Source organism: Carica papaya, chromosome 8 (genome assembly GCF_054855325.1).
Source record: "Carica papaya isolate Zhongbai chromosome 8, ASM5485532v1, whole genome shotgun sequence".
In the NCBI taxonomy this organism is placed as follows: Eukaryota; Viridiplantae; Streptophyta; class Magnoliopsida; order Brassicales; family Caricaceae; genus Carica; species Carica papaya.
Window position 1 is genome coordinate 2,202,538 of NC_142316.1, and position 19,351 is coordinate 2,221,888.

Below are 19,351 nucleotides of genomic sequence, written 5' to 3' on the forward strand. Positions count from 1 at the left end.
TATTTTATAATTAATTTTCACAATTATAAACAGGGTATAAGTAGGACTCTAGCATGCATATATACTTATACACTAAAATCCAAAAGTTACTAAATTTTTGATAGTCGACATATGATTAGAGTTAAACATTCATTAATATAAAACAATTATTCTTCTATATCTGTTCATATATAATATTTTCAATATATATGTATATATATATATATACTATACGAGTAGTTAGCTGTATATATAGAGTTGAGGTTTGGACCCATACACAAGAAGCAGTACAAGGAGGCTTCCCTCCCCCCCCACCTCCCTCTCTCTCTTCTCAAGCTAAGTGTATCGGGCACAGATAGATACATCAATGGAAACAAAAACAAGGGCATGTTTGGCTGTTGGTTTATTCATAATCTTTTCTTCATGTTTGGTGGGTGAAATCCAATGTAGAAAACAACAGGGAGAAGCTCTGGGAAATCTGTATAAAGCCAAGTTGAAAGGCTTTATAAGAACAAGCTCATTGGAGTATCATTCCTCTGCAGATACTCACACAGCTTCTCCTGATCATCATCATCATGATTTGATGATGAGATCCAAGAAAGAAGAAGACAGGATAGTTAGATTACCTGGGCAACCAATGGTGGATTTTTCACAGTTTGGTGGGTATGTTACAGTGGATGAATCTGCTGGTAGAACTCTTTTTTACTATCTGGCTGAAGCTCCACATTACAAGAAACACTCTTTGCCTCTTCTTCTTTGGCTTAACGGAGGTAATTTTTCATTTATTACCTTTTTTTTTCTAATTTTCTTCTTGAAAAATATAATTAAAACCACAATATGAACTAAATATAACAATATATATATATATATACACACTAGTCTATATAACTATTAGCAAACAAAACCATTTTAAAAGAACTGAACGAGTCTGAAATGAATCATTGTAATTCATCAAAATCAAAATTATATATATATATATTTAAATATTTTCTAGGTCAACTATAGTTAATCTCGGTTTGTTTAATCTCATATTGGATCACATTTACAAATTTTTTAATAATTACAAAAACAGTATTTTTCTTATTCTTAAATCTCCTTGCTATGGTGTTTTTGGTTTCATAATATATATATATATATATATATGTATATGTATTCAAACTTTTAGTGTATAATTGCTAATCAAGTCTTTCTCATTAGGGTTGATAATAGTATTAATTTCTTTGGTATTGTTCCTAATTAATCTTCCATTTTAATTAATTTCTTTGTAGTTTAATTTCCTTTTTTTTAAATAAAATCTTGCAATTTAAAGATTTTTTTAAAATATATTTATATATATATAGAACTTTTATTTAATTTATTTGTATTTATCTGTTGGGGCATGGGATACCATAATATAAAATTTTATCTAAAAAACTTTAAATTATTATTATTGCTTGCATTTAGTTAAACTTTAAATTAATTTACATTATTATCTTTGAAAGTATTAATACTCAATTATTGTCAGAAATTTTTTCTAATTATGGGTTTAATTCCATAAATAAATAAAATTACAATTTTAATTATACACGATACTTTTAAAAATATATCTAAAATTTCTATTCCTTGATAATATTTCTTTTTAAAAATATTATCTTATTTTTATTTTTAAAAAAATTTAATGCACGTTATCAAATCCCCCTTTTCACTCCCTGCTCAAGATTTATCGCCGTGCATGTTGGATTAATTATTAAATTAATTAATTAATTAGTTACATTAATTAATTAATTTGTTAATTACGCATCTATACATATATATAATACAATAAAAATCATAATATAATTAAATTACTAAACATTATTAATTAGTAATAAGCTGGATTAATTAGATTGATTAGTTTGTGAGGATTCATATTCATAAATATTGGATTCTGTTGATTATTTTTTAATTAAATTTAAAATTGGTATTTATTTATACATATATGTATGTATGTTTAATTGCAGGTCCTGGTTGTTCATCTCTGGGCTATGGAGCAATGCAAGAACTTGGACCCTTTAGAGTTCGCAGTGATGGAAAAACTCTATACAGAAATAAATACTCATGGAATAATGGTAAAATATATACATACACTCACACACACACACACACATATATATATATATATTATATCTATACATATATGTGTATATATATATATAATTTTAATTTTTTTCCATATATATATGTGTGTGTGTGTGTGTAAATTCCAGCTGCGAATGTATTATTTCTGGAGTCACCAGCGGGAGTGGGGTATTCATACTCGAATACGACGTCGGATTACGATAAGATGGGAGATATCAAAACGGCAGCGGATAATTATGTGTTCTTGGTGAAATGGCTGGAGAGATTTCCGGAGTACAAAGGGAGAGAGTTTTATATAGCTGGAGAAAGCTACGCAGGACACTATGTCCCACAACTCGCTCACACCATTCTTAATCACAACAAAAATTCCAATTCCAATAATACAATTATTAATCTCAAAGGAATCTTAGTAAGTTCTCCTAATTACTCTTTTTATTTCTCTTTACATCAATTTCAATCTTTAATATATACATTTCATTTAATTAAAACATAATTTCTTAACTAGAAGACAGAAAGAAACGTGTTCTATCTGGTCAGACTTATATATTTTTAAATGTATATCAAGATATAATACTATATAATTTGTTTTTATGATAAAGACGAAATAATCCATGAGTTTTCAATCAATTTTTACATATTCAATTAGGTTTAACTTTATGTTTACTACAATTATTTTCTAACTTCAAAATGGTTACCATTTATTACAGAATTAAGATTTCTTTTCTTTTCAATAGGATAAATGGTATTTTTTAAATTGTATGACTCTGTTTATTTATTATAAATTTGTACTATTATTTATATGAATATATCACTTAATTAATAAAATATATATTTTTATTTTTTAATAAATAAATTTGTTTTTTAATTTTAGTAATACATATCAATCAATAATTACAAAAAATGGGTAGGAGAGATAAGTTTATAAATACATACATATATATATGATAATTGCAAAAATGATTGAAGGTTGAAGCTTGGAAGTTATACCATATGGGATAGGCTTTCATTTTCAATGTTATGAAAATTTTAGCAATTATATATTTTCACTAAATGAGAATCTTGATTAAGAAGGAAAGTTTTGGTGTCAATTTATGGGTCCTTAAACCTAATTAGGGTTGCCCATATTGAGTATGAAATCTTGTTTGCTTTCTAGACTTATTAATTTCCCTTTTGTACTACTCCATTTTTTCAATTTCATTTTCTCTCTCATATCATTAAATATTGCATCACCATATAACATATTAAAATACATATATACATATATATAAGTACATATTAACTTATAGATGATATGTATGTATATGAGTTAGTAAATATTAATTTATAGATGATATTTTATAAAATCTCATGTGGGTGCGTCCATTTGGTCGGTTAATGAGGTCCAATGCCAACCCAGTGTGTATTTTTTATGGTACAAAAGTTGATCTTCAAATGGTATGATATGTGTGTGTGTGTGTGTGTGTGTGTGTGTATACATGTATACATATAAAATTGATGTATTAGATACAATATATTTTGTCATTTCATGTTCAATAAATAACACATAATATATATATAACATACATATAGAACCCATAAGAAAAAAAATATTAACAATTATAATGGAAACATATAAAATTAAATAGTTAATTAATTAAATTTTTATAATAAAATTTACACATTAAAAAATTTTAAATTACAAGAGTTTAAATTGAAGTTAATTTTAAATTTTTTATTATTTTCTACTGATAATTATTTTTAGAATATTAATTTCTTATAATAATAATAATAATAATTTAAAGACACTAATTATTATTATTTTGTGAAAAAATAATAATAATTTGCAGATTGGAAATGCAGTAATAAATGACGAGACTGATCTACAAGGAATGTATGACTTTTTTGGATCTCACGCTCTGATTTCTGACGAGACGTTGACCGAGATTCGAAAGCACTGCGATTTCTCGCCAGATGCCGAGACGCAATCTCGCGCGTGTGATGCCGCCACCGATCAGGCAGATCTCAACACTTATTACATAGATATATACAACATCTACGCACCTTTCTGCACTGACTCAAATCTCACCCTCTACCCCAAGAAAATTGACGTAAGCAATTTTTTTTTTATTTTTTAAATTCCAAATTATAAATACAAATATTATATTTTTCAAGTTATATTTATGTTACTCAACAAATAACTTTTACTGTTTTTATAAAAAATTTCAGTAAAAAATAGTATTTTAAAATAATTTTATATAAATTATAATGAAAAATTAATACTAAATTACAACATATGAACTAAAATTTTGTGATTAAAATTAATTACTTTTTTAAAATTTTCTAAGTATGTATTTCAAAATTATAACTTTAGTTAAAAATATATTTATAACCAAAGTTTAGAGAATCTCTCGGCAATCAATTATATTATAAGAATTGTGTTGTATGCAGTTGATGAAGTTCGATGAATGTAGTGATGACTATGTTTACGCGTATCTAAACCGAGACGATGTGCAACGAGCGTTTCATGCGAACGTAACAAAACTCGACCATGATTGGGGATCTTGCAGTGAAGTAATCACCAATTGGAATGATAGTCCCTCCACCGTCATTCCACTTTTAAAGGAATTCATGACAAATGATCTCCGAGTCTGGATTTTTAGGTAATTTTGTTTAGTAACTAAACCTATTATAATTCGAATATAATTTGTTTTAATTTATTAATTATATATTTATTTTATTTTATTTTTAATAAAAATAATGCAAATTTCTTAAAATGTATATGTTATTATTTATTATGAGCTCTAACTATGTTGATATATATATATATATATTCATGTAGTGGGGATATGGATGGAAGAATACCAGTGACTTCAACTAAGTACTCCATTAAGAAGATGAAGCTTTCTATCAAAACTCCATGGCATGCTTGGTACCATGGTGGAGAGGTAACTCAAATCATACACTTATTTTATACATTTTCTTACATATATATATGTATGTATGTATGTATGTATGTATGTATGTATATGAATATATGATTGTATCGTAATTATACTTGGGTAGGTTGGCGGATACACACAAGTGTACAAAGGAGATTTGACATTTGCAACAGTGAGAGGAGCAGGACACCAAGTGCCAAGTTATCAACCCAAGAGAGCACTCTCACTTATAATGCATTTTCTCTCTGGTTCACCTCTCCCTGATACCACAAGATACGACTGATTTCATTTCATTTATGCACATTAGTATATATATATATATATATATATATATATATATATTTAATACAATTATTTTCATTCAATTTTATATATTACCTAGGTTTTTAGTTGTTCTTTTTTACTATTTCCATTGTTAGTCTATTTTACTTTCTCTTTTGTTTAATAATATTATTATTATCACTACATAATTGAATTATGTGAGGTTATATTGAAAGCATGAACCATTATATATATATTTAGAATATAAATAAATTAAATGAATAGTTGTAGAATATTTATATATGAATGAGATATCATAGTGGGTAAAAATTTAAGAATATGAATATCTTACGAACGACTATCAACGAAACAAATTATATTTATAGGAGTTGAGAGAAGGATTTAGTATCACAAAATTTTGTCTTTTGTATGTACAAAAATAATATGTATATATTATCACATTTTAGTTTTACAAAGCTACAAAAATTAGCCAAAGATTTTTAATGAAAAACTAAGTTAAACTTTTTAAAATTAAGTTTAATTTGGTAATTGTAATTCAATTAATATATTATTGAACTAAATTTTTAATTTTATTAAATTAAATATTATAAATAAGATATTGTTAATTTGTAATATACTTATAAGTAAATTTATTGAGATAATTTAATTTAATCACTGTAATTTTATTAATATATTATTAAATTAACTACAAATCTTTAATAACATTACAACTTGTGAACCCACTCTTTTTTGTCTTTAAACTTTTACTGCGCTCTTGAATATATGAAACATGGTAGAAAATAAAAAAGGATACAGGAGGGATCCGGCAGAGTAGGGTAAGTGTACCCGTGACCCGACCCGTAATGTTGCAGCTTAATGCAATTCTGATATGAGCTGCGCATTTATCATCCTTCACAAAAAGTTCTGCTATAAAGAAAAATCTTTTACCAAAATTAAACAAAATTCCAGAAGAAAAATAATCTCTTTCCATTTCCATTCCCAACAGTTCCATACGTTTTAAGAACTGATGCTGGTCGGCAGTTGTCGTGATTGCGGAGATTTGGGGTTCAGAAGAAGAAAACTTGATTACAGAGATTTGAGATTTGAAGAATGATATGAAAATAGTAGAGGGGATTGGCTCTTCTTAATTTTTTTCTAGGTTCAGTTTATGGATTCCGCCAAGAAGGGTTCTGAAAGTTCTTTTCTTCAAAATTCGAGTTTCTGCTCAGAAGTTTTTCAGCCACCAGCAGACGCAAAGATGAGCCTCGCACGAACCGCTGGTGACTCAGTGATGATGAAGAAAATGTGGAGAGCAGGACCGAAAACGATACAGTCGCTGGACCACGATATCCTCTGTTTAGTCTTCTCTTTCCTCAACCTCTTTGACCTTGCTCGATGTTCTGTCGTCTGCAAGTCGTGGTACTTGTTCGATATCCTTCATCTCTCTTGTCTTCTCTTTTTGATTTTTTCTTTCATGGAAATAGGACAAGGAAATGAAAATATGTGAAATGTGTTTTTGGGTTATTTTGTGAAGCTTCGTTTTTTGGGATTGATTATAAAGCTTTTTGTTTGTGTTGAAAAATGGAAATCTTGTACTAGAAAAGAAGAATTTAGCAAGCTGGTTGTCTTGAACAAATGAAGCTAATCTGATTTAGGCTATGGTTGGATTGAATTTTCTGTATGGAATTCATTTGCAACTTCACAAAGATGTAAAAATCTTAGCTACGTGATAGCTCATATGGAATTTTATCTTAAAGTAGTATCATGATCGATGGAATTTGTTATACATTGTTATAGTTCCACGGTGGAATTCTGCATGAGCTAAGTTGTGTATATGTAAATGAATTTAAGGTAAATCTTGGATTTGTTCAGAATCACTTATTGCTTGTTTTCACAATCTCGGAATGCCATATGGAAGAACATCATGAAAATGAAAATGATAAGTTGACTTAACTATTGGAAGCACCATTTATTAGGTGCATGTGTGTATGCCACTGGTACCTTGTTTAGTCAAAATTAAGAATCAATATGCTTGAATATCCGCCGTGCTAATTTACTGAAAGAGTTTTTGGCTAAGATACTTTACACCCTTTTTGCAGTAATATATGTTGTCCATTATCAGTGGTTCAGTTATCTTGTTTTGGAATGCTCATGCTAGCCACTCAGCTGAATTGCAATCCAATGTAGGTTGTGAAGTAGTTTAATATGTGTATGCGTGTGTCTTTTAATGTTTTGCTCCGAACTAAATGATGTTACTACCATTTGCTATCTACTCATAGACACTTATAGGACCGTCTGCATAACGTGGCTTACTAATTTCCTTTTGAACTTTGCTGAAGATCAACTTATAATACCTACTTCACATTTCCTCTCCCTTTACTTGAAAAGGGAGGGGAGTGAGGAGACCATCATAGAGTCATCTTATATCGCTCTTTTTATTTTTGATTCATTCAAGGAATGCAGTCATCGTTAGATATAAGTTATTGCAATTGCTCTGTCACAAGCTGCAGCAGGATTCATCCACATATTCTACTCCGTCTACTTCACAACAGTCATTGGAGATAGACCTAGAGCTATTTGCTATGAAGCAGCATAGATCATTGTTACAAGAAGGTCAAATTGACATTGACCAATGGAAAGGTCATTCAATTAGGTAAGCCTTTTCGCGTGGTTTTTCCAGTTCATTTTCTTGTAAAATGTTGCCTGCATGTCTCAAGTGCATGGGGATTATAAGAACATTCTGCTCTCGATCTTGGATAATAACCATGGTTCTCAGTAATAACATGTGAATCTGGATAGTTGCAAACCTTATTTTTGGAGACTATTTGAGTTCTTTTCTTGCTGGGAAATTTCCCAGTAGTATTAGTGCTTCAGTTCTTTGGAGATGGAGGGGTGTGTATGCATGTATGTCTATATACATATCTTGCGCACAATTTTTTTAACTTAATTTTCATTAGGATTGATCAGTGCCGACTGAAGATGGGCTTGGTTCTTACTGGTGTAGGTGACAAGGTATGGTTCATGATCTTTAATGCTAGTCATGCTTATGGACCATAATGTAAATTTGTGAAGCAGCATTATTTCAAAAAGAAAATTGTGAAGCAGCTTTTTACCTTAGAATTATGTACTATTTTGATTTTTGAAGTTTTTCTAATATCAAAAAATAACTTTTAGGAAACAGCTGAGTTTTTTCCTGCTTTCGACAATAATTTCCATTGGTTTTTATGGTTATTCTACCAGTGAATCAAATATAATATATTTAAGATCTTTGTGTAGAATTCTCTTTTGTTTAAAGCATCATTTTTACATTTCAAAGAACTTCACCATTTTTTTGTACTTTTCCCTGCATCTCCTTTTGTACAGATATCTTTTTTAACCTGAATTCTCTAACATTCCCCATGACAGTTAATTATGGGTAAATTACAAATTCCCTCTTCAGCATAATTAAAAAAAATACCCGTCTAATTTTAGACAACTGCATAAATACCTCTTTTATAATTCTATTAGCTGCCTTTGGAAACTGACATCTACCAACTTTTTAACTTATCCTATTTTATCCTTACTCAACCATTAAGTAAAAAATGTTATTAAAATAATAATAATAATAAACCATTTTGCTTCTTTTCTTTTCAGACTGCAAGGATATTGGCTTCTCCTTCATCTGCTTCTCCATACATGTGATAGTTCTTGGTTGAAGAAGCAGATGAAGGAAGCCTGTATTGTCGTGGTTTGAAGAAAATGAAAGAAATGTTTTTCCTATTATCTTTATTTTTCAATAATATTTTTATTTAATGGTTAAGGGTAACATTGGAAAATAACAATTTAAGTTGACTAGTTAGTAGATGTCAATTTTTTTACCACAGTTAACATAAAATATTAAAGGGTATTTATGTAATCATATGAAAGTATAGAGGTACTTGTAACTATGGTCAAGTTTAGAGGGATCTTTGTAATTTAACCATTTAATTGTACTAGGTTATTCGTCTCTGGTCCGTAGACGACTACAAGTGTGTGGAACAATATCATGTCCCTGGTGCAGTTCCTTTGGTTGATTTCGATTTTGATGAGAGCAAGGTGATGTCAGGAGACCTATTTGCTTTTACTTTGAAATGTGATATTTGAGACCAATGCATCCTTTTGCTTAACATATAAGAAAATGGCAATATTGATTAAATTCGCATCTGAAACTTAAATGTGAATGCAAGATTGAGTTGCTCCTCATCTTGGAAGAACTTACACATACAGGTTATGCTGTTTACTGGGCACCTTATTGAAGGATTTGTAAGGTCATAAAGATGACAGGCACCCAGTTAAGTTCTCTTATGAGAGGAGGGGAACAAAAAGGAAGTTTGAGCTGGCAGGATAAGTTATCAGATATACCCTTGCTTGGGGACTGTTCTGTAATTTGAAATAGGAGGAGTTAGTTAGACCTTGGATTGTGGAAAGGAGAGAGGGAAATATATGGGAAAAACAGAATAGATGGAGGCGGGAGGTAATTAATAGACTTGTAGTTGGAGGGAGGTAGCACTCTTGAAACTGCTATCATTTCTTTATTACGATCGCCATTGGCAGAATTCCGCAGTAATTTCACCAATTTCAGTACTCTATTGGTGTTTATTTCCTTTGGTCTTATCAAACGACTCATAATATCATCACTGTTAGAATTATTGATGAATTTAAGAAATTGGAGGAAGTTTAATGATTAGCACACTGAACACCTTAAAAGTTTAGAGTCTTGTTTCTGGTTTCCTTTTAAGTTGGAGTTACATCCATGAAGTTTGCAAGTAGGGTCCTTTTATTTCCTGTGTGTTTTCATCTCTTCTTGTTAGTTTCATTTTGTGACTGGTGCAGCAGAGCATTACCTCTATTTCTAAAGAGAAAAAAAAGGAAAGCAACATCTCTTATATGCCTTTTATGTGCTAACCTCTAGCTAGTCACATGATGCCTAGTGTTAAAAACTGCTAAACAAGCAGGCTTTCATAACTACTGTTTTTGTTGATAATGTAATTGCGATGATTAAATTGCAACTTTTGGGCATGAATTAGTAAACTTCAGGAAATTATTCTCTGATTTTCTTCCAATATTGTTTTCTAGATTGTTGGTTTGGTTAGTAATCGGATATGCATATGGAGGCGAAACGGGAAAAAAACTATATTTCCCTCGCAGGAAGGCACATTTTCAAAAGGATTATGCATGCGGTATGTGGAAAAATGCTCTGGTTATACTGATTTAGTAAATTTTACAGGATGCTTCCCATTCGTTCTTAGTGATATATTTTTTCCAGTAATCTTCTATTTCAATCCAAATTGAAGGAAATTGAGGAAAAATAAATAAATATTATGTGGCTAATAATCAAATAAGTGTACACAGTTAGCTTCCCATGTCATTCTATCATATATTATTAGAAAATTAGGTGGGAGCTAAATGGCTATGATTTTTAGGTGTTCAAGGTAAGTAGTCATTATTTGTATTCTGAAGGATTTATTTATATTCAGTTACATTACTTATTTTAAAAAAATATAGATTCAGTTTACATTTCATTCACGACTCTCTAAGCATTCTGAAATTTTCTTCCAGTGTGTAACTGATCTATCTTCTAAGAAGCTTGGGTTTATTGTCTGCAAAACTAAATAGGTTCTCTCTTCCCTTACAGTTACTTTGATCCAGAGGCCGTAGTTGGATGTGAGGATGGAACAGCTTGTGTATTTGATATGTACAGTAGAAAATGTTCTCGTATCGTCAGGTATATTTTGGAGGGAACTTTATTTTTTGTTTGTTATTCAATTGAATTGGTGCTCCCCCATGGTCATACATACAAAAGTTAGTAGAAGAATTTGAGTTACTACTTGGTAGGAGGAATAAATTGGTTCACTGAATTAGGGTGTAATGAAGTAAGAATGTTATTGCAATTATGATAGGCATGAGTATCTCGGTGTTCAGTTTGGTCAATCACAATTATAGTTGATTATGAGAGATATTATAATCATAATTCATGTTTTGAACGTCATGATCATGATTATATCTCTTTGATTCCCATTTTTTATTTTTGATAGCTATATCCTCAATTCCTATTAAACAATATTTTCAAACAAAAATGTGTAATATGTTTAAATTTTTTCTCAGTTGTTTTAAATGTATATTTATTAATTTCAAGTTTGTGTTTGATTCTTTTACTAGAATTTTGTTAAAAAGATAATTTATATGGAATTTGTTGATTTTATTTAATATCGGATAAATTTAATTATTACTTATTTTATTATTTAATTTTGGAATTGCAGTGAAATGCATTTTCAACCAAATATAATAAAAGAGAATGTAAACGTCTCTTATGTTTAATTATATTTTTATTCCAACCTGATTTATTACCAAATCAAACATAAAAATGAGAGTATAATGGGCTATTCTTAATTGTGAACCAAACACATAATTTAGAAGATGTTTGGTTCACCTTCTCTTGTAAGAGCATATAAGTTGTTAAGCTTATAAGCTCTCCAACAGATAAGTTGATACTTTATGCCCTTAAGCTCTCTAACAATATTTCAAGAGAGTTTATAATCTTTCTGAAAAAAGGTTGGAGGCCAAAAACTTTTACAAATTAGATCTTATCATGTATTCTGACAATGTTATGTTAGAGAGCTTTTAAGTTCTGGTCTTGTACCTTTATGTGCAAATTAAATCTTATTATGTATTTGAATTCATTTGAAAGTGGAATGTAAAGACCCGAAATCTTAAAAAAAATGAATTTATAATTTAAATGCGGAAGCAAGTAATAATATTAGGGTTTACATTCCTTACACAATGAATTGAATTGTCCAATAGGGTTATAGAAATGTCCCATTTTACGTGGTTCATAAAAGACAAATGATAATTAAAGAAAAACAAAGAAATAAGTATTTTAGAGCAACCTTAACTAGCACTTGAAGGGAGCTCGAAAGGTGGACTATTGACAACCCTCTTGCTGATCGGAATCTGAATTTTGATCTTCTTAATCTGAAATGGTTAATGGAATGGTGAGTTACACTAGTTCAGTAAGAATATCATATTAATTACTGATAGGAAAACCAAAAATTGGTAAAAATTAAAAAACAACTAATGGAGTCCATACTTTAAGTAAATACATTTAATTTTAAAACTTTTTATTTGATACTTACCGATACGATTTTTTTCCAAAATCAACATATGAAAACAATCAACCAAATGACATTTTAATTCCATGCATAAAATTAGCAATCATTCTTTTTTATCCTACTTATTAGGACCCCTAGGGGTCCATAAGGATATCTCTCTACTCGTGAATTTAGTATCATGATTTGACAATTAATCTGACCGTTCTAATACCCCGTCCGGTAATGGGCGCCAAAAATACTATCGTCTCGATATCTCGTCCGGTATGAGGGGTGAACCATATCTCCCAAAACCCATCCGGTATGGGATTTCTCAACCCCGTCCGACTGACGTAATGTTCACGGTAGAATTCCTTATGTACCGGGTCCGTCCACCCTTTCCTAGGATACCGAGTAGACTTTCATTTATTTAGATTCTCATCATACAAATAACCACTAAAGTATATCAATATCTCATTTCATATTCACAGATTAATTCGAATGACATTTAAACTAGCGATACAATTTAATATAGTCGAATAATCAAATAATCAGAATATTGAACAAACAATGCAGGAGGAACCAAATAACAAAATAATTGAGAAGATCATAAAAACCATCAATTTAATAATGCATAGTATAATAGTAAGCAAATATAGGCGGTACAAGAAAATAAACAGGAAATCGGGATAAATGTAAACTAACCGTTTCTGCTTCCACTAGTGATCTGTAATATTTTTAGGGTTTTTCTAATTTTTCACAAAACACACAATTATCAATTATTAATTCTCAATTTATCGTAACCGAAAATAGGGTGAAGGATTTTTATTCGAATTGGTGTTTCGAGACATCGCACTATCTATTACGCTTTCTATCGGATCCTGGGTTTCCTGAATTTTTCTGCGAGAATCTAAAATACTTATCACGCAACTAAAAAAACCCCAAATCAGTGTCGAAAATCCCTTTATGGCCAATTTTAGGGTTTCGGCACGATGATGTTGGCTTTGTTGCTCACGACGGCGATTTGCCTCAGCCTGGCTGGTTTTAGGTGGTTTTTGCTGGTTTTACGCGTATTCTTGTGGAAAAATATGTTAGGGGGTCTCGATTGGTCGAAAAATCACAAAAATTGAACCTACCGGGGGAGGAGGGTCTTCGTGTGTGGCGACTCTGCCGGTTCTCCTTCATGGCTGGAGTTTCTTCTTCGACTAACCTGTACAGAAAAGGACGATAAATATAATGGTCGAAAAATTGCGTGAAATGGGAAGTGGGAAGGGACTCATCGGAGAGGTTTTAGGGTTTTGGCCGTGGCGACTCCGGGTTTTGCACGCGGTTTCCGGTTCACCCGTCATCTCTTTTGCTCCAATATGGCTACGGGGAGACTCGAAATCGAATTCCCAGCAGGTAGGGGAGATTTTTACTTTTCTTGGCGGTCGGATGTAGCTCTAGTGCGGCGGCGGCCCGGGGTCGGTCTCCTTCTTCGACGGCTGGTCTTTCTTCGGCGAAGGCAGGTGCGATTAGGGTTAGGGTTCCCCTGCAACGCAATGTTTTTATACTTATCCCGCGTCGATCTGAGCTTTCTATTCGCGTCGACGTGGAGCGAGAAGGGTCATCCGATTGTTGCCTGTTTAGGCCGATTGCGTCGGTGAATCTGAGTCGTTCATTGCGATTGATCTCATCCTTCCGATCGTGCCTTAGGAGAAAATGCATCTGAGCAGTTTACGCGTGCGAGAATGAATCTGAGTCGTCGGATTGCCTGTGTGACCTCCCGCGTGGTGCCGATGTCAGCGTATTTTGTTACATAGCGTGCTCTGGTTCGCTGTGGCTGCTGACTGAGCAGTCCCACGTGGCCGAATTTTCTATTTTTGCATTTTGACCCCCTTGTTTCCAATTTTTCTTTTAAAAATATTTTGCGAACTCAAATTTTCACCATTTTTTTCTAACATTGTTTTCAATTACGTCCATAACTTATTTTTTTTAAATAATTTAATAAAATTAAATTAAAATAATATTTTTAATTAATTTTATAATATATGAAAATTAATCTCGGACCCGGGTATTACATGAAATCTATATTTAGTCATTAGAAAATGGATGAACTCTGTAGTTTAAGTAATTGTATGGCTCGAATCAACTTATATTAGTGAGGTAGGAAAAGAAATAGTAAAGAGAGATAACAGAGATAGAGGAAGAAAATCATATGAAAAGGGCAACAAGAGTGAAGAAATATAGAAAAGAGAACCAAACACAAGAACCAAGGAAGAAAAGTACCAAGAAAAATCATATATAGAACTTTCTCTCCAACATAACCTAACATATTTTTCTGGTTAATACCATAATATAGGTCATAACCTAACATATTTTTCTAGTTAATACCATAATATAGGTTCTATCCGAAGGAAAAAGACACTGTGATATTGGTATTATCCACAACCAAAACAAAAACGTCACTGGTTTCTAAATCCTAACTGAAATCAAACTCAAATATCCAAAAAAAGTATGAAAAAAAAGGCTTGCTAATTAAACTACAACTCCTCCTGTTAGTCCTAAATAAATTAAAATATTAAATAATAGCAATTACCGAAAAATTCTTTGATACAAAAATATCCCAATCAAATTTTATTAATGAAAATTCTTATCATGAGGCTGGAAAGAAACTGCTTTCCACCGGAAATGCTTATAAAGGTTGACAAGGACAAGTGGCAGGTTATTTTGCTATTGCTTTTCCTTAAAATGGAAGAAAGTGTTGGTCATACCCTACTGCTGGTTGTTAATGCCTTTTAAGGTGACCTTATGTAGTGGTATATTTTAACTATGAGAATCAGTTTAATGCATTTTAATGATACTGTTTTGCTTCTCTGGTTACAGGATGCACGCTTGGCCCTTAACATGCTTAGCTTTGAGTGAGGACCAAATAATCTTTAGTGGTTCCGCTCTTGGTCATATCACAGTAGCAGATCCTTCATCTGATCAACTAGTAGTGAGACTAAAGTCAACAGAGTCCAGAGGTGGTAGGTTAAGAAACACTTAGGAACTCAGTGTATTCTGGACTTTATTCTTTTGTTAAAAATCTTTGACCAATTCGTCAATGGGTTTATATTGATTTTTATCAGGAAAGCACACTTGACTGCTTTATTTTTTTTCTCCTGTTGAATATTTGCTTCTGTTCCATGCCATTTAAATCTTTGCATGTGAAATATTGACCCTGCTGGTGAAAATAGAATTTTCGTCATTTGGCCGTATGACTTTAATATAACATAGAGCGTACATGCACTAACTGTTGAATATTATTAGTTAACTTTAGAGTAGACGATTGTGAAAGTAATTGGATATTATTTGTATGAAGATAAAAGTTCAAAGTCCTTCCTGAGCATATCTACAAGACAAGAATAATGTTTTTCTTCACATAGATCAAAGAGGATTAAAAGTATACTTTCTACAATACTATAATTTTGTTTTGGACTTCATGGTTGTATTTGTTCTTATTGTTTAGCTCCTCACTGAAGTTATCTGTTCTGAAATTGAGTCACATTAGAAATTTTCATTAATACAAAACTATGGAGATATTCAAGCTTTTTGTTGCTTGGGAATTCGTTGCTTTTCAATTTCCATTATTGTTTAAAAGGACATTTCTTTGCTATTTGCTGGATTGTTTTCAAAATACGACAATTACATTGCATTAATTGATTTCACCTTCTCTTGACAGGCATCAAAACGTTGTGTTTCAACCCTTCTTCTCACTTTGTTTTTGCGGGGACGACTGCTGGATACATATCTTGTTGGGACCTTAGGTATGTGAACTACTAATTAAAAAATAGGAGTTATCCATGTTTGATGTCTGTGTTTCTAATATCGATTATTGTTTTGCTATTCTGTACTATTCTGTACCAAAGTTCAGGCCTTTTTGGATAATTCTGCTTATTCTTGGAAGGTAATGCTGGTTAATGCTTGCAGGAAAAGGGGAGTACTATGGGAAAGACGAGCGAGTCCAAATGTTGTATATTCTTTGCAACATCAGCGAAATGATACATCACTGTTAGTTGCTGGCGGCATAGATGGAGTACTTCGTATCTTGAATCAGAGCACGGGAGAAGTTCTTTCAAGCTGTGTTATGGATGATAAGAATTTGCAAAGCTCCTCCAGGAATGAGCATGTGATTCTTGAGAGAAAAAAGGGAAGAAGGGTCTTGGGAGATTTCGAAATCGACAGAATTCCTAGAAGTGCTCGACCACCTATCACTTGCTTGGCTGTCGGGATGAAAAAAGTGGTGACCACACACGGTGGAAAGCACATAAGCGTCTGGAAATTTAACAACACAGAGACTGGCTGAAATCAGGATCTTCAACCGGAGTGATGAGAAAAAGGCGTAAGAGCTCTTATATATGTGCTTTTGTGATGATCTTGATACCTACTTCCATTTGTTCCATACACTTCCCTAATGATCATTATAGGGTTTAAATATGCTGCTATTTGTACTAACTCAGGTGTTGTTTATATCATTTTAGGGTTCCATAAACTTCTCTATTTGTTTTTAACTCTTGAGTGTATGTATATACACAGGATGTGTGTATAAAAAGTAAATCACAATAACTCAGAACCTCCATTTTTCTTCATAATTAGGGATGATAACCTAAATGGTAAATATAGACACATACATGGGTAGAGTATGCAAGTACAGTAATACTAAAAAAAGGTAAAAAGGGTATGAACTTAAAGATCTGTGACGACTGTATGCATATATACTGAATACTAAGATAAAAAACATATACATATGTTCTATTCATATTTGTATGAATTTGCTTACACATATACATCATGACATGAAGTCATAAGTAGCAAGAATAATACTCCTAAAAGAGAGAAGAAAGATAAAGCAAATGCTGGAAAAGAAACAAATAATATAAATTTTGTAGAAATATATTATGTTTGTATATAATTTTAAGTTTGTAGACAAGAATTCAGGAATTCCTAAGTTGACTCCTGAATAGAATTTGTAAAAGCTTATTACAGAGTATTGAATATGTATTACATATATATATATATATATATCTAATATATTAAAATTAACACGTGTTAATTCTTTTATTTTAAGAATAATTTTATTTTATTATTTATTTTTTTAATCATTAGTTCATTAAAAATAAAAAAATTATTTAAAATAAAAAAATTACGATAGTGTATATATTTTTCATCACCAACTTGATTCCCAAAAGGTATGACAATTTTTCACATTTTTATTAATTTTTTTATTTATATAAAATAATATTTATATTATTATTTTTTTTATAAAATTTTCTAAAATTATATCATAAATAATCCAATCTAGTGTTCCCAAATTACCCCTCTATATAGACCAACTCTCTCCCCCCAATCAAATACGCCCTCCAGAGACTGAACCGAGCAAAATCAGGCACGATTTCGAAAGAGTAAACCCTAACCCTAAATCCAAACCCCTCAGATACTCGCAACCATGGTGTGCATACGTAAGGCAACGGTGGACGACCTGTTGGCAATGCAGGCATGCAATTTGATGTGCTTGCCGGAGAACTACCAGATGAAGTACTACCTTTACCATATTCTCTCATGGCCACAGCTTCTCTACGTCGCCGAGGACTACAACGGTCGAATCGTCGGGTACGTCCTAGCGAAGATGGAGGAGGAGAGCAATGAGTGCCATGGTCATATCACCTCCCTCGCCGTCCTCCGTACTCACCGCAAGCTCGGTCTTGCCACAAAGCTCATGAACGCCGCACAGGCTGCCATGGAGCAGGTGAATCCTTAATTTTCTACTCTGTCTTTTATGATTGGATCGTTGTGTTGTTTTTTTTTTTTTAATTTTTATTGGATATTTGCAATTCGAAGAATATACGATGAAAATGTTGACCTCGATTGGTGTAAGTGGAATGTAGTGTCTGGTCTTGTTAATGCAGCTGTGTTATTGGCTGATGTTGAAATAGAAAACTACCTTGGAATTCTGGCATTTCTTTTCTCTTCTTGCATGAGAAATCGGATGAGAATGCGTTGATAGGATATATGCATGTTTGTGAATATAATTGTTTTTTGGGTTGATGAAAGAAATATTAATAAGTAGAATAGGAAACTAGCAACAAATAAAGGATGAAATTGGTGTTTTGTGTATGGCATATTCAGCTGTTTCACCTTTTCTTGGAGTGTAGAGTCTTCAGTGAACTTAATATTGAGAATCTACCTGTGCTGCATGTTGTATAAGCCAAAGGAAGCACCTTAGAATAAATCTGAGGTCTTCTGGAGTTTAGATAAAGCAACTATAAATAATTGTAAAAGAAGAACTTGAAAATAGCATGTGTATCGCATTTGGCATTTTGGCTTATGTCTCAGTAATGTCTGACAGGTGTTTGGAGCGGAGTATGTTTCTCTGCATGTGAGGAAGAGTAACCGGGCTGCATTTAATCTGTATACAGAGACATTGGGATATAAGATTCATGATGTGGAGGCTAAGTATTATGCAGATGGGGAGGATGCCTATGATATGAGAAAGCAGCTAAAAGGGAAGCAGATTCATCATCATTCTCATCATCACCACCACCATCATCATCACCACCACCAACATCCGCACCAGCATGGTGGTGGTTGTTGTGCTGGTGATGCGAAGAACACAGAATCAACTCAAGCAAGGGGGGAAGCTAAATCAGAGGCAAAAGCCAGCGCAAAGGCAGAGTCAAAAGCAGGATGATGACAAGAGGTAATCGGGGTGTTTGGACTAGTTGGAGTCATGCGAGTTTCATACATGTTCAGATCATATGTAATGCATAAATTTTTCCTTTGTTTGTTTGTAAGGACAATAAGCACTGGATGCTTTGAAATGACATGGTTATCTCCATTTACTGATTGGTACTAAATCTATGATTGTCATTTTCTATGTAGTCAATTTTTGTACTTCTTGTACCAAACTTTTGTATAAGCTATAATGGTTTCTGTTGCCAATATTGTTAATGTTTTTACTGCCAATTTCTTCCA

At 31.9% G+C, this 19,351-nt stretch overlaps 3 protein-coding genes across 5 annotated transcripts; all 3 read left to right on the forward strand.

Moving 5' to 3' along the window:
- Window positions 1-249: 249 nt before the first annotated feature.
- LOC110809313 (serine carboxypeptidase-like 40) lies at window positions 250-5,474 on the forward strand. Its single transcript, XM_088209884.1, has 7 exons — window positions 250-749; window positions 1,959-2,066; window positions 2,205-2,485; window positions 3,903-4,163; window positions 4,504-4,715; window positions 4,895-5,000; window positions 5,119-5,474. Exons 1-7 carry the CDS (start codon window positions 347-349, stop codon window positions 5,275-5,277), a joined length of 1,530 nt encoding a protein of 509 aa, XP_088066010.1. The 5' UTR covers window positions 250-346; the 3' UTR covers window positions 5,278-5,474.
- A 673-nt stretch (window positions 5,475-6,147) lies between these two features.
- On the forward strand, window positions 6,148-16,971 carry LOC110809297 (F-box family protein with WD40/YVTN repeat doamin). Of its 3 annotated transcripts, none has more exons than XM_088209291.1 (9): window positions 6,148-6,674; window positions 7,711-7,908; window positions 8,213-8,267; window positions 9,231-9,329; window positions 10,350-10,453; window positions 10,909-10,998; window positions 15,224-15,366; window positions 16,062-16,146; window positions 16,310-16,971. In XM_088209291.1, exons 1-9 carry the CDS (start codon window positions 6,424-6,426, stop codon window positions 16,683-16,685), a joined length of 1,401 nt encoding a protein of 466 aa, XP_088065417.1. In that variant the 5' UTR covers window positions 6,148-6,423; the 3' UTR covers window positions 16,686-16,971. The 3 variants fall into 3 exon arrangements, with proteins under 3 accessions (XP_088065417.1, XP_021890775.1, XP_088065418.1); XM_088209292.1 differs by having other exon boundaries at window positions 6,533-6,674; window positions 7,719-7,908; XM_022035083.2 differs by lacking the exon at window positions 9,231-9,329.
- Window positions 16,972-17,713: 742 nt separating this feature from the next.
- Window positions 17,714-19,318, forward strand: LOC110809285 (Acyl-CoA N-acyltransferases (NAT) superfamily protein). The gene is made up of 2 exons (XM_022035063.2): window positions 17,714-18,125; window positions 18,726-19,318. The coding sequence occupies exons 1-2, from the start codon at window positions 17,826-17,828 to the stop codon at window positions 19,065-19,067; spliced, it is 642 nt and encodes a 213-aa protein (XP_021890755.1). The 5' UTR covers window positions 17,714-17,825; the 3' UTR covers window positions 19,068-19,318.
- Window positions 19,319-19,351: the final 33 nt, after the last annotated feature.

Bases quoted from the DNA above. Each gene is read 5' to 3' on its own strand.
- LOC110809297 (XM_088209291.1), top strand. From the start codon at position 6,424: ATGGATTCCGCCAAGAAGGGTTCTGAAAGTTCTTTTCTTCAAAATTCG. The intron at 7,909-8,212 runs GTAAGCCTTTTC...AATTTTCATTAG, and splicing joins TGGAAAGGTCATTCAATTAG to GATTGATCAGTGCCGACTGA. The intron at 15,367-16,061 runs GTAGGTTAAGAA...TTCTCTTGACAG, and splicing joins GTCAACAGAGTCCAGAGGTG to GCATCAAAACGTTGTGTTTC.
- LOC110809313 (XM_088209884.1), top strand. From the start codon at position 347: ATGGAAACAAAAACAAGGGCATGTTTGGCTGTTGGTTTATTCATAATC. The intron at 2,067-2,204 runs GTAAAATATATA...TGTAAATTCCAG, and splicing joins TAAATACTCATGGAATAATG to CTGCGAATGTATTATTTCTG. The intron at 5,001-5,118 runs GTAACTCAAATC...ATACTTGGGTAG, and splicing joins CTTGGTACCATGGTGGAGAG to GTTGGCGGATACACACAAGT.
- LOC110809285 (XM_022035063.2), top strand. From the start codon at position 17,826: ATGGTGTGCATACGTAAGGCAACGGTGGACGACCTGTTGGCAATGCAG. The intron at 18,126-18,725 runs GTGAATCCTTAA...AATGTCTGACAG, and splicing joins CACAGGCTGCCATGGAGCAG to GTGTTTGGAGCGGAGTATGT.